At 45.0% G+C, this 26,566-nt stretch overlaps 1 protein-coding gene across 1 annotated transcript in view; it reads left to right on the plus strand.

The window, feature by feature from the left end:
* TBL3 (transducin beta like 3) overlaps positions 1-26,566 on the plus strand; it is a 412,146-nt gene that overhangs the window by 348,251 nt on the left and 37,329 nt on the right. The window contains exons 20-21 of the mRNA XM_069647302.1: positions 10,435-10,506; positions 15,238-15,396. Of these exons, the coding sequence (XP_069503403.1) occupies positions 10,435-10,506; positions 15,238-15,396 (231 nt within the window). The remainder of the gene's footprint in view (positions 1-10,434; positions 10,507-15,237; positions 15,397-26,566) is intronic.

The raw sequence follows: 26,566 nt of genomic DNA on the forward strand, positions 1-26,566 counted from the left end.
GCCCAAGGATTTTACAGACTCCAGAAGTAACTCTGCTTTACGAGGCAACGTTTGTTCAAGACGAGCAAGAGACCTCCAGTCCTGTATGGCACTGAGGCAGTGCCATTGGCAAAGGATATTAGCCGGAGCTGTCACCCTATGATAAACCTGGTTGTTGTCTGCGTACTGGTGGACTTTAAGGCCCGACCCAGGAACCAGATCTCCCAAGGTTTCCGTATTGATGTTAAGTGATATAGTTGGAAGGATTTCACTCTGATAAACACTACATGGCATGGACAATAGAGCTGACCTGATAGATCATTTGAAAGTTGTGCAGCTTGGATGAAACAATGAAACAGAAATGGGGAGAATCGAACCAGGACAGAGACATCGATGCCAATGTGGGAGGATAAGATGATACTCGGAACCTTGTGGTCAACAATTTTGAACTCTGCAGATAGGCCCATGAGGATGAGCGAACCAGCCGCACCGCTGTCCAAAATACACAAAGCATCATCCAATCCATGAAGGGTCACTTTCAAAGTGCTAAACTAAGGACGGAAGCCAGATTGACATTCCTACAACAAATTGTGTTTGGATTAGTGCTGGGAAGGTTGAACTGATGCACGCTGAGGCAACAGTAACAGGAGGATAGCTAGTCCTTTCCAGAGAGTTGAGGACAGATTCTGAAAAGATTGAGCACCTCACCATGTTTTAAGAACATCTTGACTCAAAGGAGCATTTAACCGTACAAAGCCAAGATGTGAAAATGGTATCAGGAATTGATTTAATAGGATAAGTAGGGAGTGAGACTTTAGAGCAAGAATTGGGTTGGAGAAAAGTATCGGAGAGAGAATGTATCCCAAAATGGGGCATTTATAGAAAGAAGATGAGATATGAGAGGTATCATTTGAGACAACTGATAACGGGCATCGTATGTAGCATCAGAAACTGCTATGGCCAAAAATATATACAGCATAGGAATCTGCTCATGTGGGCAAACTTTATAGCATAGAGAGCTGTCTTGATGACAGTGTCACACAGCTAAGACAATATATTATGTGTGCACTGCAGTTTCCTTCTGCATGCAGTTTACTGCATTTGGTGGTTTCTGCAGTTTAGTCCAAATTAAAAGCCGTCTTCACATGGTATTCACCACCTGTTTTCAGTTTGTTTTTAAAAAAATCCTTCATTGCCAGTAAATTTACTGTTATTTTGAGGAAATCCATGTTTTCTTATACCTCTGAAATTTGAGCATGCTTACACTATTACATCCTTGCACCAAACTAGGACTCATTACACTAGATGTCCTAATGCTCTGTTTCTGATCTCATCACCCTTGAAATCCAATGAGCCCCCACAAAGGGCATGTTCTTGGTTGGTTATTTGTGTAGGCCTTCAACCGTGACAGTCATGCTATCTCATTAACCAAGTGCACCATTAAAGCACTGCTTACCAGATATATACCCCTTGATGAATGGCCATCTTGAGAATTCCTACTTTTCAGTAGGGCAGTTCTCAACCAACACCTTGAGAATGTCAAAGGGCCAACAACACCTGTATGCTACCCATCATCCAAACAGCCTTTCTCATACCTCATTCTCGAAGAACATTTCTAAAAAGCTCACTTTCTAATGGACGCCTTCCTCTCAGAGATCCCTCATCAGTGTTATCTGTCTCCCAGCGCCAGCTGCTCTTTGGAAACTCTTTCCGCCGTCAGGAGGGTGCAGTACAGCTCTGAGTCAGTACTGCCTGATGCCTCTAAGTGCCCTAAATTGGACGTGTCGGGCCAGTATATATAGAGGTGTCGTGACTTCTTCCTTTTTTCTGAGTGCTCTGTTTGCTCCGCTAGAGGTCGACGTTGCCTGCCGGTTCTTCATGGCATCACTCGTCATCGAAGGGCAATCACCGCACCTTAGAATGTCAGGAGGAAGAGGCCTCACACGTATCTGTTCCAGCCAAATCCTCTTCACCAGAGGAATGGGAGGCTTTCAGTTTAAAGAGGTTTGATATCTTTGCCAAGGCATCTATGGCCGCAATGTCCACAGTGTCTGCTTCGGTCCCAGCGCCAATGGTTTTGGCCGAGCTGGTGGATCCCTCCACGCTTGGAGGAGCCAGCAGGGAGATTGCAGTGCAGCATGACGAGATCACAAGGAAGGGGCCCATTGTTCCATCTTCGGTCGTCATTTCCCCTGAAAACGGTCCCGGACCAACAGGGCCAGCATGAGCTGACGGTTCCATGTCATTACATCGCGGGATGTTTTTTCGCTGTTTTTTTAGCGTGGATTTTTTTCTCGAAAAAAATCACTGCATTTTTATTTTTGGGGGGGGTTACCCCCATCCCCTTTAAATTTTTTTTATAATCCCGTACACCCACACCCAATTTATATAATTTTTTTAACCTCCCCAAAAATTAAATTAGTTTTTTCGACTAAATAAATCCACTGTAAAAAAAAAAAAACCAAGAAAAAAGATCCCGCGATGATAGGACGTTGTACAAAGCTGAGTCGATAGGGAGGTCCTTCCACTCACAAGATAAGCATATATGTCACATTTGGAGGACAATTATTATGAGGAGGGTGATGTCCCTTTCAGACTGTAACTCTTGCATCCCAGGAAGGTGAGACTTCCCAGAGAAGTTTTACGGGAAACCGGGTGACTTGGTGGACCTGGCAGCTGACTTGCTGGAGGCAAGTGGCCTAGATTCCTTGCTAGAGGTCGACTTAATGCCTGCTGGCACTCCTGGTGAGCCACATGCTGCTTTTCAGCATGTGATGGCGAAGGTGGTTGACCCCTTGGACTGTCTGCATCCTTGTTGCTTAAGGTGCAGTATGACCTGTGTGACATTTTAGATTAGAGTCCCAAGAAAGAGACCTTTCCTTGGTGGAACTGTGGGCCATACTGACAGCTGTCCTCACAGTGCACTGTAACCTGGCCATCAAGCACAGACCAGCATCTTTGGACCCCTTATTTGTCTCTGCCCATGCTTCTCCAGAGAGGTTGGTAGTGCAGGCCGCTATGGCAAACCTCAAGACCACAGCATTTTCGTTGTTGCCCTCGGTTACGTGTGGGGCAGGACGATTTTCAGCTTCACAAGCCTTGGCCTCTGGTGCATCAACGCCTCTTGTGCCCTGGTCAAATTCTTATTCATCCTTTGGTCCGTGATAACTGAGGTGGCGGAGCACATGCCGGAAGGAGAGATGCAGGACTGCTTTCAGGCCATTATTAAAGACTGCAAGGATGCCTCCTGTCATATTTTGCAGTCTAGCCTGGACACAGCAGACTGTTGCTTGGACTATGGCTACAGGAACCGTCTTAAGGTGTTATTTTTTTTTTTTTCTTGGCTGATGAGGTCCTTGTTCGCTACTCACGTCCAGGAGATGCTCCTGGACATGCCCTTAGATGGCGTGAACTTGTTTGGCACCAAGACTAACGAGTCGTCCAGAAGTTCCAGGCCTCTAAGACAACACCCAAATCATTGGGGCTGGCAGCGCAGCAACTGCGCCTGGCGGGCAGGGGGTTTCGTCCCTTTGCCTATTCTGCCCAGAGGGTTAGAGGCCAGATTTCCTCAGGCAGGCAAGGACAATGCTGTCCCTACAGGGGTTAGGGACACATTGCGCCTAGAGGAGTCACTTCCTCCTCAGTGTCCTCTGCAACCCCTCTGGTACAAAACTTCTGTGAAGCGGATTTCTGCCATTCATCCCCTGTGGGAGCAGAATATCACAGTTTGGCGAGGAATGGAGAAATACCACTTCGGATGCGAGGTCGTCCAGCAGGGATACTGCCTCCGTTTTGCCTCTTGACCTTCAGATCACCCCCCTTGTCACCAACTTTTTCCTCCAGAACCTCTCCTGCTGGAGGAAATCAGTCCACTTCTGGCAATCTGGTCCATATAGATGGTAGCCTGCTCGGAACGAGGCAGGGGCTGGTACTCCAATTTCTGGTACAAAAGAAGGACTGAAGTCTGAGACCTATCCTGGATCTTTGGCTCCAAAACTTACTTGCGCAAGGACACGTTCAATAATCCAGATCCTCCAGGCCCTGGACATGAATGACCGGCTTGTTTCCCTATATCTCCTGGATGCTTACTTCCACATGGCTATCAACGAAGCAAAGGAAGTTCCTGACATTCAAAGTAGGGAACTGTCACTACCAGTTCAAAGTCCTCCATTTCTGTCTTTCTTCAGCTCCTAGGGTTTTCACCAAGATACTAGAAGTGGTGGCGGCTCACCCCGGGAGGGAAGGAATTAATGTCTTTCCCTACCTGGACGATTGGCTCCTCAGAGCCCGCTCACCAGCTCTAGCGTTGCCACATTTGTACCAGGCGTGCAGCCTGTTGCGCAACTTGGGCTTCTCCATGAAGTTCAAGAAGTCAAAGGTTTCACCGTCCCAGTCCCTCCGATTTATCGGGCAGTGTTGGACACTTGCCTGGGTCAGGGTTTCCCACCAGAGCTTTCCAACCTCAGACTACAGTTCCAGCCTCAGATTTTCTGTGCTTGCTGGGTCTTATGGCATTGTGCATCTTGGTGGTACCAGAGGCCGATCTACACATAAGGTCGCTTTAGTGGCTCCTGAGCGCTCAATGATCTGTTTCAGGGACAGACTTCAGACCACCTTCTGGTCTCAGAGTGTCCAGACACCTACTAGAGTGGTCTGTGAAGGGCAACCTCCTGAAGGGGTCTCTTTTCCATCAACCCTGGCCACAAGTGACTCTAGTCACTGATGCTTGCCTGAAGGGCTGGGGTTCTCCACTACAAGATCTGACGGTGAGCAGACTGTGGTCCCCATCGGAGTGCCGGGAACACATCAATCTGCTGGAGCTGTGGGCGCTCAAGCTGGCCCTGGTCTCTTTCCTCCCCTCTGTGAAGGGCAAAATGGTACTGGTCCTGGCAGAAAATATTGTAGCCATGCATTACTGCAACAAGACTGGTAGTGTGGGCTCCTTGCCACTGGGCAGAGAAGCAATGCGGCTCTGGAGAACAGCAGGTCTCTGACAGCGGTCATCTTCCCGGCAAGTAGACGACTCTAGCGAATGCTCTGGGCAGGCATTCTACAACCTTCTACGAGTGGGAGCTCTTCCAGGAAGTTCTGGAGGAGATTTTCTCCTTCTGGGTTACTCCCCAGGAGGACCTCTTTGCTTTCAGTGTAAACAGGAAGTGCAAGTGGTTCTGCTCCTGGGAATTTCCTCATTAGGGTGTTCTATGGGATGCCTTGACGGTTGAATATGGCTTCAACCGGCTCTATTTGTTCCCGGGGATCCCTGTCATTCCACTGTTTCTCAGGAGAATGTCTTTTCGGTGCCATGAGGATCTGGATCGCTCCGGATTGGGCCCAGTGAACATGGTACCCAGAGTTGTTGGACATGGCCATCTGCTCCCCTGGCGTCTTCTGCAGAGGACGGACCTCCTCTCCCACTCAGGGTGGAGGGTGTGGATGGGTCCTGCACCAAACCTCCACAGCCTAAACCTCCATGACTGGCTGCTGAAAGGCTGAGGTATATGGAGTGGGATTTGTCGGAGGACGTTTGGGACATACTGTTGTCTGCTAGAAGACCCGCCACCAAGTCCATTCATGCCGGCCAGTGGTGAAAGTGTTTGGCTTGGTGCCGGGAGAGGTATCTGGACACTTTTACTTGCTCCACTTCCTTTGTTTTGAAATTACATCTGAATTTGGGCCGGACGGGCCTACAAATTGGTACTGTGCCATTTCAGTTTTCGAGAGGACCCTTGGAGCAGGGCTCCTTTTTCAAGATCCCCAGCTGTTTTCAATTCCTTAGGGGTCTTTCCAATGTGTTTCCCTGATGCCAGTTTATTGTTCCAGCGTGGGATTCAGAATGATCACCCGTAGAGGTGATTTTCCTGGTTGCCACTAGACGGGAGAGTGAGCTAATCCTCCCTACTTGGTTTTATCAAAGGAGAAGGCAACGCTTAGAGTTAGATCCTCTTTCCTTCTGAAGGTGGTCTCTTATTTCCATCCCTCTCAAAATATCTATCTACTTGTCTTATTGCCTCTGCCTCACCCTTCCAAGATAGAGGAACGGTTCCATCGGTTAGATCCGGTGCAGGCCCTCAAGTTCTATGTCTCTCAGACATGGAAGAACAGGATTGATGACCAGCTTTTAATTCGTATAAAAATGCAAATGGGCAACTGCGAGAAACCATGAGCCTTGTAGTCTCTACGGACTAGGCCCTTCCCCGGGACTCATTGAAATGCAAAATCCACATACTAGGTCTGAGTATAACTATTGGTTCATAAGCAATGAGGATTCAAACTTTTATTTTTGTTTCTACCAATTTTAATGTAAATGTCATAAAAAAAAACACAAATAAGAAAAATACACGGATATAAACACAATTAGAAAAATTGCATCACTGGCACTAAAAGTGCGTGACCCAACCACCTACTTACTCAAACCTATATCATAAATTCTACAGACAAATACCACTTGCATGTCTAATATCCTCTAAATGGTATTTTTTCAAAAAACATATGCAATCAAAGGTGATGAAAAATCTACATGACATGTTTCTTGTATCTGGCCTTTACAAGTGCCCTACAATCATCAGGAGCCTAATACTGTCAAGCAATTGCCAATTATGCTTTTATCCTTCTCTTGTGTGTCTGTAGATTCTAGAGATATTCTGCATTCTTTGCCTCACAGCGAATTCTCTTTGGGCACCCCCTTGCCTGCAAAGAACCAACGTTTCATTTGTTGTAACTTCAATAACAGATGTGCCAAAATATGCTTGTAGCTAGCTTTATTTAGAATGACGACATAGATAAAAAAAGTTATCTGTATATAGTCTTGGGGGCTTTCCCTTTCAATGAGGCGCCTCTAATGTGTTGTGATAGGGTCCGGATTGATCACCTTACCAGACCTAAACATTTATCCTATTCAGTTTCAAAAGTGCTCAGTTGGACATCTCTTGCTCCAGATACTCTCTACACAGTTACCAGTTTACACTCACCATTTAGTGGTTGGAAAAATGGAGGGTCTCCATAGTTCAACTTTTAAAAGAATTTCCAATTTCACTTTTGCATATTTTATCCCGTAAGCACCTGTTGGAAAAAAAAATCATTGTCATGTCTACCAAGTGTTAGTGCTGATGTACACGAAGAGGTGCTGGTGGAGTTAACAGTCTCGCAAAAACAAGGCGGTTTCAGGGGGTTTCTCTACTACCGGCCTATATCCTGGGTTAGAATCTCAACCAGAGTCTTTAGCTCACCATCCTTTCACAGAAGAGAAAATTCCACTACATATCAGTCTTTGTGCTGCCTAAGGGCAGTCCAGCACCGAAATGCCTGGCAATTCTCTTCTGAACAAGAGTACCAATAGCTGCCCCAGACACCAGTTTCGGCATGTGAGTCTGTATGTCCTAGGAATGAATGGTGCAGGCTTCTTATGCTAGATATATTTTCGTTGTGATGATAAACATCAATGCTTGCTTGTAGAAATGATTTACAATAGGAGTGGCTTGAGTGAGAACTCGGTTTTACTTAACATACTTAGGTCTAATTAGCCGATGTTAACTGCATAGTATGGCGGTTTCTGAATCCTTACTTATCTCTCACACATTTTGTTGCTGTGTGCTGCTGTGCTTCTGGGCGCCTGAAGTTGGGTGAGCTCGAACCGTGTCTCCAACAGAAGTTAAAGGAGAATCATGGCTACACGCGTTCTATATAAAGAGACCGGATTGTGTCTCTAAACATAGAGAAAGGACTAATGGACCATGGCTAGTAGCCCATTGTTTATGGAGTGTATATGCTGCAGTGGGTGTCATTTTTGGATCGTATAAGATTCTTCTCAGTGTATAGTTTGGTCTTAGACGTAAAGATCTCATAAGATATTTTGTATTTTGCTGTGCTATTCAATATTTGGTGGTTCAGGACTCGGAGTTAGTCTGATATATTGTCACAGGGCCACTTAGCTATTCATAATAAAAGTAAATTGGAGAACTTTGATAGTTTCAGCAGACCTCCCTTATGGAATACATTAAAAAACATGGAAAAATAGACTCAAGGGCTTCGGCTCGTAGTCATTTGTGGTGTGTATATTATTTAATGGGAACATTTAGCATTTAATTAATCATACGTAATCTTTGGTACAGAGACCTAATTTGATATTCTGCTATGCTATTCAATGTCTGGAGATTCTGGACTGAGAATTATTTGGGGATATTGTCACCTAGCCACTGTGCTACTCTTGAAGAAAGGCGGATGATTTTTTATCGCTTCAGATTGTATAATTTATTTTTAAAAATCCCATTTGGAGGATATTACACATTTAAGTGGTATTTGTCTTTAGAATTTGATGTGAGTTACTAGCTGTTCAGATCATGCAGTTTCAGTGCTAGTGAAGTAATTTTTTTAATTGTGTTTATATCTGTGTATTTTTCATATTTGTTTTTTTAAACATTTACATTAAAATTGTTAGAAACAGAAATGAAAGTTTGAAATCCTCTTTCGTTAGTTAAATGGATGCCCGAGCTGCTAGGGCTGTTAAGAAACAGTGCCTGTCTTGATGTATCATTCTCGGCATCTTGGAATGCTATAATCTGTCTGGCAAGGAGGTCCATGAGGGTCTTGGGGCTCACTCCACCAGAGGGTTGGCCACCACCTTGGCTCTGCAACGTGGAGTGCCTGTTCTGGATATTTGTTAAACAGTCATGTGGGCTTCCTTACAGATGCTTGTCAAGCATTACTGTTTGGATTCTATGTCTGGTCAGGACATACAGGAGGGCTGTTCTTCAGTTGTTTCTGGTTTAGGTGGTGTCCTTGTTACCTTCCCCCCTCCAGGTCACTCTACTGCTTTGGGGGTCTATCATAGATGAGGAATCTGCGGGGGAAGGAATCCATTAGAAGAGCAAATTACTTACCTTCGGTAATGTTCTTTCTGATGGACGTTCCTCCCACAGATTCCTTGCCGGCCTCCATACCTGCCCCTCCTGGAGTAGCTAGTACACCTTAGTTCTGCGGTCCCTCAGCGCCACAGTGCTAGGGATAAAGGGTGGAACTCTAGTTCAGGGTTCAGCACCTGTGTATATACTGGCCCCAACGTCATATCCGGCACATAAAAGCGTGTGGCGGAACTGTGGTGCGCCTCATGGCGGCAGAAAAGGTTCCAGAAGAGCAGCTGTTGCTGGGACATAGATATCAGATATGAGGAATGTTAGCCAAGATTGTATGTAGTACCCTTTGGGTGTACTACAACAACCCTGACCTCCTGACAATAGGAACCCAACCTTTGTAATAAGTCTGTACTACACAGGTTAGTAGCGTGTTGAGCAGCCAGGCTTACAGGGGTCATTGGGAGCTGTAGGGGAGTTACACAGAGATTCACAGTGACAAATATTCAAATAAACTCTTACACACAAGGTTTCTTGATTAAACAATAATTAATTTTGTTTGAGTAAGCCTTCTTAAGAAGGGGGCAATATAATAGTAACACACAAATACACTCCAAAATACACATCTTAATATTTCTAAATCAGTAAGTACCCTTTTGGGTTGGCACACAGATACTTTCTACACTCTCCGGTGACTTTAGTAACTCAGACACTGTGGACATTAATATACTACTGTTTGCATTTAGAACCAGACGTAAGAGTATGTCAAAGAAAAAGGGTATTAGGAGGACCTTTCCACAAAGAAATGGCGAAAACAGACGACCGGGCTATTTTGACAGGACTTGGGTGCTTTACTGCAGCCGCGAACGCACCCCGCGGTAAAAGCACACCACTGTAGTTAAAAGTAAACCACGGCCACCATTCATCGAGGAAAGGGTAACATAAAAATGTTACATGAGAAGCTAGACAATGGGGATACTAAGTAATCGTGTGTGCTGGGTCTAGAAAGTTACAAATGTAAGTAAAGTCAATTTCACTTTACTACTCTTGGAAACTAGTTTATCCAAGAGAAGGTATTTAAACCTTTGGGAAATCTGCAAGACTTCCCTGTGCTACTGCACTGAAGATGCTGTGTGATACAATGTAAAAGATGATGCCTATGGAATTTCAGACTCCACAACCAAAGGAAACAGTGTTCAAATTATAACAAAAATACACGAGAGAGTGGGGAAAAAGGGTCTCTCTCTCTCCAGGTTAAAAATTCAAGTCCTCAAAATCCAGCAAAGTTGCTGGGTGTCTCTAAGGTAGAGCGGAATTAGCACATTTCTGAGAATTCTCCCTAACAAGGAATCCGTGGGAGAAGCGTCCATCAGAAAGAACATTACCAAAGGTAAGTAATTTGTTCTTCTCCCCTAATGTGCTGCAGTGAATTTGTGACATTTGAACGGTTCACACTTATAGTTATGGAGAGCCCATAGTCATTTTGTTGAGTGATGCACCAGAGTTCCCATGGAATAGTGTGCTGAATGTTTCATCTGTTCACCTTTGTTTACAGTGAAAATTGCTGGGTCCGTCTTGGGTTTTCTAACCTTTCCTTGTTCACTTTCAGCCATCCTCCGTGAACCCAGTGGGGAGAAGAAGCTAGAAGAGGTTGTCCTGAGATTACGACAGGACCAGAAAGGTGGCTAGATCTTTTTCTCTGAAACAGTCTTTTCCTTTCTGGAGCATATTCTTTTGGGTCCAGAGTGTACACAAAATTTAGTGGGGATGGGGGCAGCTCTTGTTCAGGTCTTTGCCTTTGCTGTAGGTTATTTTATATGCAGGGCGTCACCTGATGAAGAAATGCATAGGACATAATCAACTTTTAACCCTTGTGGGAGAAAAGACTTGTAAAGCGGGTTAGTTAAACCAAGTTTGCATGCATACTGGGCCAATATATGAATGCAACTACATAATTCCAGAAAACTGCTTGACAACAAAACTCAACTACATGCTGCCACCCCTGCATGACACCAGACAGTACATAAGCATGTTGGCATAACTCCAGATAACAAACATGTCTTCTATTAAAACCTGTGCGTTCATTTTAACAAACTGAGTGTTTATTTACATCCTGGCTCAGGTGTCTACAACCTTTGGTTCTCCCGGTGGGACTTTAGGAGGCCTCTTTTGAGGGCTATACAACCACCTAGCCTAATGGGGGGTCAAGTAGTGAGGCAGTGCAGTCCAACTTGTAGACTTTATTAAAGTAACGCACACAATATCTATCAGCTTTAAAAAATATATACTTTAGACACATATAACAAAATATGGAACATTTACACAGTCATGCTCAGTACCCAAGAGGCCACACAGGCAGTTTAAGTATTCATGATCCTCTAGCACGTAGGAACATGGATAATCCAAATGCTCAGCACATAATAAACATAGAGCTATAAAAGCGAAAAGAGAGGGTTAAACTAAATAACACAAACCCAAAAACAAGATTAGTTTAGACTTCGAGCACCAGCTATGAAGACTCATTACACGCCTAGTGAATGCAAAGCGATGAATACAGCAACAAGCGACAACTAATAGCAAGGTTATTCAGTGGCAGGAGTTTAGAGCAGGACTGAGCACAGACCTATGCGATCCCCATCAGTCTAAACGCACAATGCCCAGGCTTCACATCCAGTTTTCCTTAAACCAGATCCAAGGGGAATGCCCTATGGATGAGCTGGTCAGGGAAATTTTCTTACGCTTTTCCACCAACACCGCTCCTGAGCAGGATAGTGCACAAGGTGCACCAGGAACAAGCACTCTAATCTTGGTTGCCCCTATGTGGGCGAGACAACCTTGGTTCCCACATCTACTCAAACTGCCAATATGCGAACCAATCAAGCTCCTGTGCCCCCACAACATGCTGTCCTAGCACGGGGGGGGACAACATTCCACCCACATCCTCGGTCTATGAACTTGGCAGCTTGACTCCTGAAGTCATAAAGTTTGGACATTTAAAATTACCTCAAAGTTGTATGGAAATCCTCAAGGATGCACGCAAACCTAACACCAGGCACTGCTAATTCAACAAATGGAAAAGCTTTGTAATATGGTGCTGATCAAAGAATGTGAACCCTATTGAATGTACGCCTTCACACATTCTTCACTACATGCTCCATTTTTGCCTAGTATTTAACTCCATCAAGGTTCATCTAGCGGCTCTGTCCGCGAACACCACTCCACCAAACGAGGTGTCCTGGTGGAAAGTTCCTGTTAAAACTTTCATGCAAGGAGTAAAGAGACTTTACCCCCAACCCCCATTTCCAACCCGCCTCCAGGTTGGGAACTTTAAGTTGTACTCTCAAAGATCATGAGTCCTTCCTTCGAGCCTATGCACAAATCCAGCCTCAAACACCCAACAAACAATTCAGCTTTTCTGGTAGCCATCACCTCTATAAGAAGGGTTAGTGAGCTACAAGCTTCGTCAGTGCAAGACCCTTTCCCTTGTGCTAAGTGTTACTTTGAACACACTCTAGGTTTTCACCTAAATTCATATCTTAGTTCCATGTTAACCAATCGATTTAACTACCTGCTTTCTTTCAAAATACATATCAAACTCGGCTGAGAAAATCCTCCATACACTGGATGTAAGGAGGGCAGTTTTGTACTATGTAAACTAAACCGCTAAAAAAAATACATGAACTGTTTGTCTCCATAGCACATGGCAGGAAAGGCGATCACGTTTCAAAGAATGCCATCTCCAGATGGATAGTGAAATACATACAGCTACGCTATTCCCTATCAAAGAAAACTCTGCCTTTCACACCAAGAGCTCCCTCTACCAGACGTACAGGAGCTACTTTGGCTTTTACTGCAAACGTCCCACTGGATACCATTTGCTGCCGTACCTCCTCACAACCCACCTTCTCCTGATACTGGTCGCTAGTTTATGCATAGCATGATCCACAAGCCTCAGAAAGGATACATTAAACATCGTAATCGTATTTCTGATGCTTGTGTCTGCTTGGATTCACATGCACCCACCCACCCTTCCTCCCCTCTTGGAGTAGAAGGTGAATAGATGGTTTTCTGACTTTATCGCTTCTTATCTGCTTTATTACATCTGTACTCACGCTACACTTAATGCTACCTCATGGCGGAAACGAGGAACATAGGTACTGTGGACATCCCACTAGGAATAGTATTACTGACACGCTCTGCCGACGCCCCTTTTCGAGTTTTGAAAAAAATAAATAATGTAATACTCTGCGACTACCGCTAGATGGCTGCATATGCATAGCATGTGAATCTAAGCAGATACAAGCATCAGAAATGAGAATACAGTGAGTAATGTATGCCATATATACAGTGTAATAACACATTTCCCAATGCAATAATGTAATGCCAGACTATAGAAATATAGAGAAAATCAGGAGCACCAGCTAAAATTGTAGTCTTTGGACCTAAACTCCTTGGACCCAGAGGGAACCCACAAAAAATGTCACTGGCTAGGTAAGTACCTATTAGTCACTTCCAGAAGCGGTTAAGGCTCGTCCGACACCTCTATGTGCCCATCGTCGTACATGACATCTGGGCCAGTATATCTTGAGGCGCCGCTCACTCTGACCTTAGTTCCTTTTTTCTGTGCAGTCTGGTCACTTCAGTAACACTGCTTCGATTGAAGTTCTCTTCTCGTCCCATGCTGAATACTTCGAAGTCCAAAGACTGCAGACATTAGATGACTGCTTCCGATCCTCGCAGAATGTCTTTATTGTTTGGAGAGGAGCACGACACACAGGATTGAGGGTTGTGCCAATCGATGCACCCCAAGTCGCTTTGTGAGTGGGCAGTAAAACAGGTTACCCAGTGATATTACTGAATTCGAAATAACAAAACACTTTAACTAAATGTTTTTATCGGGGGGGGGATTTTTTTAAATATATAAATGGGGTAGGGTAAGAGGTTAAAACGGGTGGGGAGGGTACTGGGGTGGAGATATTAAGGGAAATGGGTATTGAAGTGGGGAGCCCAAATTTAAAAGAAATGTGTTAAAAAAAGTTTTCGTTATTTTTTATTCATTAATATCAGATGGAACCGTAAAACTGTTCACCTTTCTCAACAAAATCATAAACTTCTGAGAGCTTTTTCTTAGAACTTACCTGCTTGGCGACTTCAGTATCTGGTGGTTACAATTCTTTGTAATTAGAATCCCTGTCTCGTCTTATTAAAGTTTAACGGTGAAAAGCCAGGTACTGCTCCTATAAATCTTCAAATTTATACTCAATAAAGACATGTGCCATGGTAATTTTGCATCACCACTATTTAACCATCCGATGTGTGTGCCCTTCAGATTACACGTGTTTCGGCAATGCGCCTTGATCAAATCAGGGCATACCCATTTTTCAGTAGTCCTGAGAAACGTTACTGGTTCTCCTGTTAAGTGTTGGGATAAATCCCTATGGCATCCGCATCTGTCATACGCGTCGGCTCTCATGCTGCGTTAGAGAAAATGGATATGCCCTGATTTGATAAAGGCGCATAGTCAAAACACGTGTAATCCAAAGGGCACACACATTGGATGATTAAATAGTGGTGATGGAAAATTACCTTGGCGCATATATTTGAGTATAAATTTGAAAATCATAAACTATATTGCGCAATAAAAAAATGAAACGAGGAGAAAGGTGACACATTGCACCGAAGAATGGTGCCCTGTCCGCAAGGGCCAAAAAAACAAAAAAAAAACGCAAGAGGTGTTCAGCCGGTGGATATTTTAAACAGCATTCTTCTTCCACAAGGGAAAGGAGTCCCTGCTTCAGAGATTCCTCTGAGTAACCAGCACCGCCGGTACCTATCCCCACCCAATTCTCCACACTTGAGGAATGGGAGGCTTTTCCCGCCTAAGATGCTTGACCTGGCTTTTGTCCCAAAGTTTCTGCTCATTTTATTAGTTATATTTTCTCTTTAGTCTTGGTAGTTTGATATGCTTTGCGGTGCCTTTATCAAGGGTGATTATTTCTTCCTGCCTCTGTAATCTTGCACTACGGTACTTCATATTTTGAAATAAGAGTGTTTATGCTCTATCCTTAAAGACTGCTCTGATGTCCTTATTGTTTCAGACATTACGATAGGTGGCAGCAGGGCATATTGATGGTCTTGTTGATCTGTTACCTGTCATCGAAATATATACACAATCCCTTTGGGAGCAGAAGAATTAAATGATGCCTTGAGACTTCTGTTTTTGCCCATAAATGCACATTTTTCAGAGGTCAGTTTTGTAGCTTACAGGTGGGCATGCATAGCCTCCTTCCATTGTACTGTTGATTGCATACTTTCTTATCTATTGCATGGCTTGAGAAGGCGCAACATCAGAGTTTGAGGTCTTGCAAAGAGCCCTTGATTTAACCAATGTGGACTCTTTGGTTCCTTCTAGAATCTGTGCTGAAATATTGTACGACGTGGAACACAAACTCTCGTAACTGCCTGGAAGCTCAGGCTGTGGTAAGGGTACTGCTCACACATGAGAGTCCGGAAGAGCTGTTGCGGTACAACGGGATCAAGGTAGCAGTGGAGTCCTTGCTTCCCTACACAGGTGAGTGAACAGTCATGTGTCTAAGCTCTATGATGTTTTACTATAAAAGAATTGGGGGGGACACTGCCCATTACTTTGCCTTTGCACCTCCTACGCAAACATAACTGCCTCTAATGGCAACCATAGTTTGTCTGCCTTTCTCTCATGTTAGTATTATATTTCTGCTAAAACCAGCTTGTTATAAGTAGGTTTTCAGAAAGAAGGCACCTAATGGAGGTTGTGTCTGTGATGAGTGGTATGCAAGAGGTTGAGTGCATCCCCACTCCAACAGCCTGTTATTCTCAGCTGTTTAATCTGCTGAACATTAGTATGGTTTTGTGCCAACTGCTTTGTGTACCATTGAAGCAACCCCTTTCCGATCATGTCCTTCCTCTGAGAAAATTGTCCCTGCTCAGGCCCCTCTGTCATGTCGTATACATGAGGGAAATTGTAATCTCGTAAATGGGTTAGCAGGGGGAGAGGATCTGCTTTAGATTTGCTGACCTCTGCTTTTGGAAGACTCTGCCCTTCAGAGAAAGTGAACTTCCTTTGTATTTATTGATGGGGCAGTATTGTGTCAAATTCTGAATAAAACTATTAAAACAAAGTGATGTGTACTTGTGCCTTGACCACCATGCTTCATTTGTACCATCTAGGCTATGCAGACTAGCACTGGGCGAATCATGAACTACTTGTGTTCTTCCTTCTTCGACAATGCCACTTTACTCGCCTTTTACTCTTAGCACTCTTCCCGGGCCTCTTCATCCCCTCTCCACTTCATTTTAAACCAAATTATCTTCAGCCTCATTCATGCAATCATAGTCTCTACACAACAATGTCCTTTACTATAATCTCGACACACAAACCTCCATACCAATCATCTAGACCAGCATTTACTGTCTTTGTTCCGTAACATTGACATTAAAAGCTCAGAGGACTAGTGAACGAACCCACCAAATCACGTAAACTGCACATCTCTAACCAAGCTACAAACCCAACCACTTCAGACAACAAACAAGACAAAAACTGGATGGCGGCCTTCCGGACACAACCAGCCCAGTGCACGAAACAAAGCACATCCAGAAAGCATACCCGGCACAGACGCCAATTGCTCCTGGTTCTGCATGCACCAACAGATGAGCACACCACATCTTTCCTATCCCACTCTCCCTCCCTAACCAAGCCACTTTTCCTTGCATAGTCACTTCAGCGCCTGGATACTTTGAAAAGGGCAGTAGTGCATGGTACAAATCAACATAACATGAAAAGAAAAGATATGGGAAAATCTTCCATGGGACACTTGCCTCTAAATGTGCCAAGACTGGAGTTGGCAAAGTAAATTAACCCAGTCTTAGAAAAAATAGGGCCTGTTTGAAGGTGGATTCAATTCCCTCAGACTTGTGTGTTAATATGTAGGATTGGACTTGGTAACTTAACCCAATCTTAGGGTGTTCGGGGATGTATGCTAGGTGGGACGTTTGGTCCAGTCCTTTCGTCTCTATAATATTATATAGTGGTGGGGAAAATATGACCATCATTCCTTCTTTTCGCTCCAAGGCCTCAAAGCACACTGAAGCAATGGGATCAACCCCTGATTAATTCATACCCTTACTTATGCTGATTTGTCCACCAGACCTTTGCTTGCACTTCGTGCACGAAACGGGCCGAGCAGATACTGAAGTTCTAGTTCCCACTGGTTACAAGCCCCTCAGCCTGGGTGATGTAGAAACCAGGGAACACACCCTGAACATTAGGCTCTTGATTCTGAAAATGCCTCAGTTTGCACATGGTTTTGAGTCTGCAACAACCATTTTAAAATGTAAATACTTGCTACTGAGGTTTTGGGGATCCATGCCTTTAATAACATTGCTGGCATCGGACAGCATCAGAGGGTGGGTTTAAGTCACATTTTGAAATTCACTGTTGGCTTGCAGAACAAAAAAGGTCAGTTTTCCTGTTTTAACTTATTGTTGTCTAACTCATTTCGATCACTGGTCTGTATGTCTGCGCTAAGAGGCCAGCTTTTGACAATCATGCGCTACGCAAAATAACTGACCAGACATCTTTTATTTCTTTTTCGATTTGGTCATATAGTACAGTTACACTTTGTATGTTTTTTGAAGAATTGTCGCAAATCCAAGTTCAAGTCAACTGGACCATATATGCCTACCCTCTGGGATTACCTCCCGGTCACGTTAGAATCAGAGGTCATGAAGAAGTATCCTGTCCTAAGCACTCACAATTTTACTCTTCTGTACCCAAAGTGACGAATCAGAGGCTGTTGTCCCTTCTCTCCGGGGCCAGGGCGGTGCGTCCACGGTACAATAGCCCCCCTGGGGGTTGTGCACCGAGGAAAGATCACGTAGGAAGGGAAGCTCCCTATGGGATTGGGGAGGACTATTCTGAGGGAGCGCAGTATTCCCCCACCTTAATACATCTAGGTCCCTCTCAAATACCAATTCCTCCTCACCCCCACCTTATAGGTAGAGCAAATGTACTCTGTTGCAAGGTCAGTCACTTTAATATACTTGGTAAACCTAAAATACAAGAGAAAACTAAGTATCTTGCATCTGAATTGAAAATGAGTACTGTGAAGATGATGATCATGGAGAGTCGGAGGATCACTCAGAAGAAACAGAGTGAGCGATTTAGCTTTTCTGAAGATCTCATTTGTCTGAACGAATACAGCTGGCCAGCGCAGGAGTTTAAAAGGAACTCTGCTGGGAGACAGGGGATGAATGATCCGAGGAGGAGGAATTGTGGACTTCTGCATCGTGCGGGCAGAGAGAAGCCATAGGGGAAGAAGCCGCAAAGCGAGGAGAAGGAGAACCTGAACACGGTCCAAGCTGGAGGGACCGTTCGGATTGCTGCCAATACCTCAAGGCAACACAGGCTCCTGTGAGCCGCTTGCAAAGCAGGACGCGCAACCAGGTAGAGAGGCACATCTGCAGAACTTCTACCCCCACTTATCAGAGCGCTACTGGAGCCTCGAGGAGCAACACACATAGGCTGGGGAAACACTGGTACCTGTCAAGAGGAAGGAAACGGGTTCGCAGGTTTACCAAGAGGCGTTAAAGGTCCCGGGGAGCAAAAGGATGAATACAAATATTGTAGAAAGAGGGTCTGGGACCCTGAAGGGACATTGCGAGTCTGGGACCCGCACCTACAAAGAAATTAAAGTATAGGAGGGTTGGCGACCCTGAGAAACCCCAAGGGACGAGAATCATATGTTTGGCAGGAGAGTGATCCAAACAGATACGATAACAAATTGAGAGTCTGGGACCCGCACCCATATGAGAAGCCGAGAAGAACCACGATAACAGAATCAGGCGTTTGGCAGGCGAGTGAACCAAACGTATATCGTACCGAATTGTGAGTTTGCGACTTGCACCCATGTGGCAGACTGAAGGGGCCAAGCACCGTAGAATTGGGAAAACAAAACCCTTGGACCTAGAACCTATTGCAAACTGTATCAAGTTGACAAGACAATGGATTGTGAAACTAAAGCAACATATCCTTGTGGATTGTCCACTGACATTTGCCAAAGAAGACAAAAGGGGCTCAGGAGCCCAAAAGGAATGAAACTGAAGAACTCTAGGGGAAAGGAACATAAACCTAGTCTTGAAATCTTACATTTTTAAACATTGTTTATTTCAGCACTTTTTTACCAGAAATACTGGGAAGTTTTCTGATGATTGGAACCACAAAGAACACTTATTACTTTAAGAAGAGACCATCTTTTAACCGTTACTTTAGATTATTAGTGTTGAGCTCAGAAGCAGGTTTTTGAACACGACAGTGACGCACTTTATTTTCAGACCTCCTGACAATTTCACTAGTTTCCTTTGAGGTAGGGAAACCCCTTTTAGCTTTAGGCATAGAGAGGCCTTTTTCCAACCTTTTCTTATTTAATAAGTCTATACCCAGAAACGTGCCACCATTGTGTCCGAGCCTTACATCTGCACTCTTACAACACCCAATCCTCTTCCAGACCTCCAACATACTTGCCCAGGAGAATCCGATAAGGGCCATGAGATGCCGTCGGGGGCTCTGCTCCATTTGTCTCGAAATTGGCCAGATCCCGCAATCACAACCACTTTGATCTCAATGCTGGTTACCTGCCTCTAGCTCTCTCCATGGATCTCACTCCACAGGTCCCCCATTCACTCTAGTCTCTCATTAGCCCTATATTACATCTGAATATCCTTCAATTGCTTATCCTTAAAGGTCAGCTACTCATTTCCCTTCTAATTAAATTCCTTTTGCAGCCATTTATATTGTACTTCTTGCCCCCTAGCCACTTATCTGTCCCTCAAGCCTTTCATTCGGACCGACCTCTATTTCCTGACCCCCCCACCAGTCTGTCCTTTTAAATTGCAGCTTCAATGTCCATCTACCCTCAATACTATGGTGCTGCTTCTACCTGCCATCTATGTACTAAACTTCACTCTCCCCTCCGGCCTCCTATTTGCCACTCTTACAGCCCAAACTTACAGTCACTCCTGCGCACCATTTCTAGATTCACTTAGGTTTGTTAAGTGTGTCATACACATTTCCAAACTTCACTGTCACTTTTTCTGTCCAACCTCTATTGTCACCCCTTAGTCTGAACCCAGGCCTCCACTCGCTGTCACCCTCCCCAGGATTCATCCCTGTCATCAATCCCTCTAGTCCACACCTCCTTTATCCCCAATCCCCAGTCTTCACCCTCTGACTCTTCCCAGTCCTCTACCACTTATGCCCCCCTCCCCACGCCCAGCTCCTTTCCTCATCCCACTCTGGTCACCAATCCACACACCCCTCTGCTCCTCCTCCCATTAGCTTTGTCCCCTTTGCCTTATACTGTTTGGACCCTGTAGTGATAAACAGTACCCGCACCTCCCTGGGATCCAGCCCTTTGTGCAAAGTAAATCACTCCTAATTACCTTCCCACACAAATAAGGTTTAAGAAGCACGATGAACTCAGTCTGGAAAAAAGCCAATCACACAGAATATGATGCTTGCATTTATTATCTACAATGACTAATGAAAACTAAGCAGCAATTTATAATAATGTGGAAATAGAGAGTGCAAGCTATATAATGCCAATTATCAATCACAGATGAATATGCAATTATTTGGTCTTACGCTCCTAATGAAATGTAGATGAAGATACGATCTGATCACATCCAGGACCCTCGCCGCTATCTGGTGCCCGGCACTCCTCAGCAGAGGAGGGGAGGACTGGCCAAGCCCCCACAGTCCTACACCAGAGCAGGGATGTGATGTTAGGAGCCTCGGCCCTGATAGCGCACAGCTGGTCGTCCAGGCACTGTCCTTGATACGCACGTCTTTCCAACAGTCCAGGATGAGTCCCCCCTCCCTGGTCCAAGTATAGTTCTCTTATTAGGAGCTGCACGTCAATCATCATGACGTGTCAGCTCTTCGAGAAGCTTCTAGGCTCTTCCCTCCTGGCAGTAAACATGTTTTTTGCTTGGAAAGTTACAAGACTGGAAACAGCCAGTCTTGGCTCCCAGGCTTCGGGCACTGTTTCTTTGCATTCTTGTCTTATCAGTGCACCTGACTTGCAGAGCGAAGACGGGCAAAGCAATGCCTGGCTCCCACGAACTGCATGGAGCCTCTTGCTAAAGCACGATGTTTTATGTCTTCAAAAAAGGCCTTTGCAATTAACCCCTTGCAAGCATGCAGGCTCACCCAGTTTGAGAGTCCTGGTTGATGTCAGCATTTTCCTCCACGCTTCGAATAGGCTCTAATACACACAAGATAGCTCAGTGGGTTAGTGCAAATGCAGGTTACTGCAAGCGCCTAGCAGCTTATCACTACATTCCACCCCTTTCGAAGTGAGGCCTGAAAATGCTGACTCAGTTCCATGATCTGGAAGCATGCACAGTGTGCTGTAGGCCAATTAAGCGTTTCTCTAGCGCAGACATTCTAGTATAAAGGAAAGACATTCTGCGCAAGAGTCCAATGAAGACGATAAGTATGAATATTAGGGAAATCAGCAACCACAGCAATGGGTGCAGTATTATATTAAGCAGTTTAGTGGAGGAGGGAGACCATCCAGTGAATATATCCCACCAGTGGTGAGTAGTAACAGATTGCAGATGGTCAGCAGTTTTGATTAATTGGTTTCTGTCTATTATTAGCTTGTACTCTGCAGAAATAACTGAGGTAGCTAGCGTCTGGAAATCTTTCCAAGCAGTTTGAGCAAATTGTCTAATAGCTTGAAGCCGGGCAGTAATCACTCCATAGGATAGAGTCCAGTTAAGCAAATGCGTGAGCTCAGCATGCAGAGTAGTGTGAGACCACTGGGTTAGAGAATATAGGGTATGAGTAACAATGTCTAGGATAGTCACAACTTGATCTACACAAAATACTTGAGGATTCCCTAATAACCTATAATTGTTAATAAGCAAGGAATGATTAGTAACTACGCAAGCTGTATGCTGATCTATCTGAAAGATGTCAGTCCCATTTATGTGGTATTGCATCCAGGTGCACTCCCCTGCTACGGGATGTATACATGGGTCCGGAACCCTCCCAGTTAGGGGACACACCCACCCCTGATCCCAGGGCATGCAGGTGTGACTGTGGATGGTGTAGTTTTGGCTGTCTAACCATTCCCCTCGTATTTGCGGAACCCACCAGGAACCATTGATTTTCATAGGCAGTACTATAAAAGGGCACCATATTTCTAGAGCATAAGCGGTCCTACTCACTTGCATTAACGCATGGCAGGTGTTATTCATGCAATCAAAAGCAAGCGGCTTAATCCATATGTCTGCTGGTAACTGTAGCTCTGTGTGCCAGTGGGTTGAAGATAGTCGCCCCCATTCGGAGCGGAAAGCTAACACCTGCTGATTTAGCAAAGTTTGCCATAAAATACATCGTGTGTCTTTAGCAGTTTTGTTGACCTGTCCTATGGCAGAGAAAATGTCTTCATAGCTGAAATTCTGCCACTTCCAATGGTTGCCAATACTTGTAGCAGTGTTGCGCAGGGTAGGACTTATCAATGGGCCCCACTGAGCCAGAAGTTTTATAGCGCCGCTGGCATCAGAACCCATAGTGGCTAACTTGTTGCGCACAGTTTCTATGTCAAAAGCATTTAAAGCCCCCGTTCCCACTCCCGCTGCACCCGCAATCAAGGAATCTAAACCCCTAGCTACGCGCAATTTGGTGATGGGCCATAGAAATTGACTCCATTTATAGCAGCTTGGTAGTACTAAGGAGACATTGCCCCGTGACAAGTCTATGTCTAAGTGTACCTCTGAAATAATGGAAGCGTGCATCACATGTCTGCAATTTAAATGTTGTCTTACTATTGGAAAATCTAGCAGTTTTACCAACTCCTCTTTGTGAGATTTGAAAAACACCATCCTCCAAGTGGGATGCCTACCAAGTACAATATTGGTTTTTGATACAAACACCATACTACCATCTGGTATAGGCTGTTTCAACGTACAATTATATGAAGAACATGTGGCTAAGTTATAGTCCAGAAAATCTTGGCGAGTACACTCGTTGCAGTTCTTGGGACAAAAGAAACATGAAACATCAAACAAATTATTTGATCCATTCACTGAAACTTTTGGACCTAAAATCTCGTAGGCGCCAGTCATATGAGTTAGTGATAAAAGGTGTCCAACAATGTGCCAATCTAGAACTCTTGCAGTTCCATGTGGATACTCATTTGTAACACTTTTCTCACAGGTTACGGTGCGGTTGTAGTTATCACGCAGGACTGGAGCATCAGGTGTAGTGCATGCGATTCTCAGAGTCCATGTAGTGTCTTGCAATAACCCACTCTTTACAGAGAAAGCGTTGGTTTGGCAGGCCAGGAGCACCCACAGCAAGGCAAGTCCCATCCCCTTCATACTGCTCTACGTTCGTGGTGTGAGCCTAGTAGCGGGAATATAAACAGGCACATCAGAATTATGCAAAAGTACAACATAAGTACTTCCAACACCTTGACTTAACACTTCCCCAGCCTCAGGCTTTTTGTTAGGATGGTGCACCCACACCTTTTTTCCTGTGCTACCGAAGCCTCCTTCCCCCCTCAATGTAGTGTCTGGAGATTGCTTGCTTTCTACTACTAGGGGGACAACTGCTTGTTCACAAATCAATTGTGCAATTCGGTCATATTTGGTTAATGGTACTGCAGATGCACCAGCATTATGTAAAAGTACCGAAACAGTCCCTCTATAATCAGGATCAATCACACCTCCTAATATGTCAATGCCTTGTTTTGCCAGGCTGGATCGTGCAGCAATGCGTCCATAAGTGCCAGCCGGCAATTTGATGCCAATACCCAGCGAGATGGATTTGGTTTGCCCCGCCGGTATAACACCATCTTCACAGGTAGATAGATCAAGTCCAATGCTGCCTGCAGTGGCTTGTACAGGCAGCTTAGCTTCTTTGTCAGTTTTCCACACAACAAGAGTCTTTGTAGATTCCACTTTCTCACTTGTCAGTCTCACAAAGGGTGTCTGGCGATTTCCCAGTGGACGATTGTTCAGTTCAAACAGTGCATGTGCCAGATGTTTGGACCACCCCTTGAGAGTGTGAGTCTTAGTCAGCTTCTTTATTTGTTGCTTGAGCAGCCCATTGCTACGTTCCACCAGAGCAGAGGATTCTGGGTATCGGCTGATGTGCAGTGTCCACTTTATGCCTTGCTCTAGTGCCCAGTCTTGCACATTGTGTCCAGCAAAATGGCTGCCTTGGTCTGATTGGATTTCATCCGGGATGCCATAGTGTCTGATGAGGTATTCCATGCCTTGCAAGGTAGCCCTTTGATCTGCATGGGCGGCTGGATAAGCTAATAACAGTCCAGAGTATGTGTCTACCATGGTCAACACATAATGCTTTCCATTCTCGGGCGGTAAAGGGCCAATGTAGTCAACTTGCCATACGCTAGCAGCTCTTTCACCTCTTCTCAAAGGGCCTTGTGGCTTCCTCTCCAGAGGGTAGTGCTTCACTTCACTGCACACGGAACATTGGGAGGCAGCTTGTCTGGCTTGATCCATGGTAATGGGCAATTGTCTCTTTTTTGCCCATTGATAAGTTCCTGTTTGCCCTAGATGCCCTGAGGTTTGGTGTGCCCAATCCGCCATCCCTTGCAGCACCTCAGCTTCTTGCGGTGTTGTCACTGGGCGAATCTTTGCCATTTGATCCACTTCATTGTTGAACAGGGCAGCCAGTGAGGTGTCAGGGGGCATGTGTGCATCGACATGCCCAATGCAGATTTTGCACCTCTCACCTTTGCACCACATCTCTTCCCAGATGTCTGGCCCTCCCCAGATCGGCGTGTTCTTGATTTGCCAACCATCTCTTCTCCATGCCGGTGCCCAATGTGTCAGGCCTTGATATGTGGCCCAACTGTCTGTGTATATGTATGCAGTCTCTGTTTCCTTCACCTGTTCAATCACGGAGGCCACTGCTTGCAGTTCAGCATACTGACTTGATCCTCCCACACCTTCTCTCATTAGCAGTGTTTCTCGATGGGGCTGGAATGCGACAGCTTGCCAGTGTCTTTGCCCTTTATCATACTTTGCCGTGCCGTCCGTGAACCATGCAGACTTTTGTTCTTCTTCTGTCAATGTATCATAGGCTGGTGCGACTTTGAAGGGAGATTCTGGCAACGCCACATGGGTGTTTGGTTCAGGCATCGCATCCAGATCTACTGCCTCCAGCATTTGTTCTTGCAGTCTGGAAACCCCTGTGCGGCCAGCTTTCGCACGTTGCTGTAAATACCATTTCCATTTGACATGAGTGGCGTCTTGTGCTCTGCCACTTTTCCCATTTGCAGCAGTGTCACGCACCCAGCCCATGATTGGAATTTCTGTGCAAATTGTCACTGGTTGCTCGCCTGTGATTCTTTCAGTTTCAACTAGAGCCCAGTACACTGCAGCAACTTGTTTCTCAAGAGGAGTGTATCTTGTCATAGGATCTGTGAGTTTCCTTGACCAGAACCCCTGTGGCACTCTTTTATGTCCTTGCTTTTGCCACAAGCTCCACACAGCCACGTCATTGTAGACAAGAATTTCCAATTCAAAAGGATCAGTTTTTGTCAGGGGCCCCAGCGTGATGTAATTTTGCAATGCATCTTTAGCCTGTTGGAAGGAAGTCTGTTGCTCTAGGCCCCATGTAAAGTCATGTTTCTTTCTGGTGACTTTGTAAATGGGTTTCAGTATCAGGCTTAAATGAGGTATGTGATTTCTCCAAAACCCCATTAACCCAATGAATCTTTGTGCCTCTTTTTTATCTGCTGGTGGAGCCATCTGCTGAACCATATCAATTACCGGGTCGGGAATTTTCTTAACTGACCCAGACCAGATTGCACCTAGAAATTTCACCTCTTGAGCAGGCCCCTGTACCTTTTTGGGATTTATGGCCCACCCCCGATTTTGCATGTGTGTGATCAACTTTTCAGCAGCATTTTCTACATGTTCTTTCTCAACACTGGTCAGCATGATGTCATCAATGTAATGAGCAATAAATACATCATCCAATTGCATCATCTTTAAGTCCCTGGCAATCAATCCATGACACAGAGTGGGACTATGCACATACCCCTGGGGCAATTTAGTAAAGGTAAACTGTCTGTCTCCCCAAGTGATAGCAAATTGGTCTTGTGATTCAGTGTCAATATCAATGGAGAAAAATGCATTGGCCAGGTCAAGGACCACATGCCATTCACCCACTTCTCTCGTAAGGTTTTCAATCAGGGTAATGATGTCTGGCACCGCCGTAGCTAAGGGCGGCACCTTCTTGTTCAAAATGCGGTAATCAATTGTCAGACGCCATGCCCCATCCGGGCGGCGGACAGGCCAGATCGGCGAGTTGAATGGACTGACTGCCGGCCTCATTATGCCAGCTTTCACCAATGACTCAATAGTTTCACCAATCTCTTTATGTCCTCCTGGCAACCGGTACTGTTTCACACACACTGGGTCAGCAGGAGGAGGTAAATGCAAGGGGGACCATTTGGCATGCCCAACCACAACAGGGTTAACAACTCTCACATGGATTTTTCGATTGCCAAAAACAAATTCGCCTAAATCTGTAGTCACACTTTTGCCCAACAACACATCCATGCCAAGGATGTACTCTGGTATATCTGCAATCAAAACATTTGCTGTGAAAGGCAATCCCTCACCAATTGACATTTTTACATTAAAGGCTTTTGCAACAG

The sequence above is a fragment of the Ambystoma mexicanum genome, chromosome 2q (assembly GCF_040938575.1).
Source record: "Ambystoma mexicanum isolate Mex_15411 chromosome 2q, UKY_AmexF1_1, whole genome shotgun sequence".
Lineage (NCBI taxonomy): Eukaryota > Metazoa > Chordata > Amphibia > Caudata > Ambystomatidae > Ambystoma > Ambystoma mexicanum.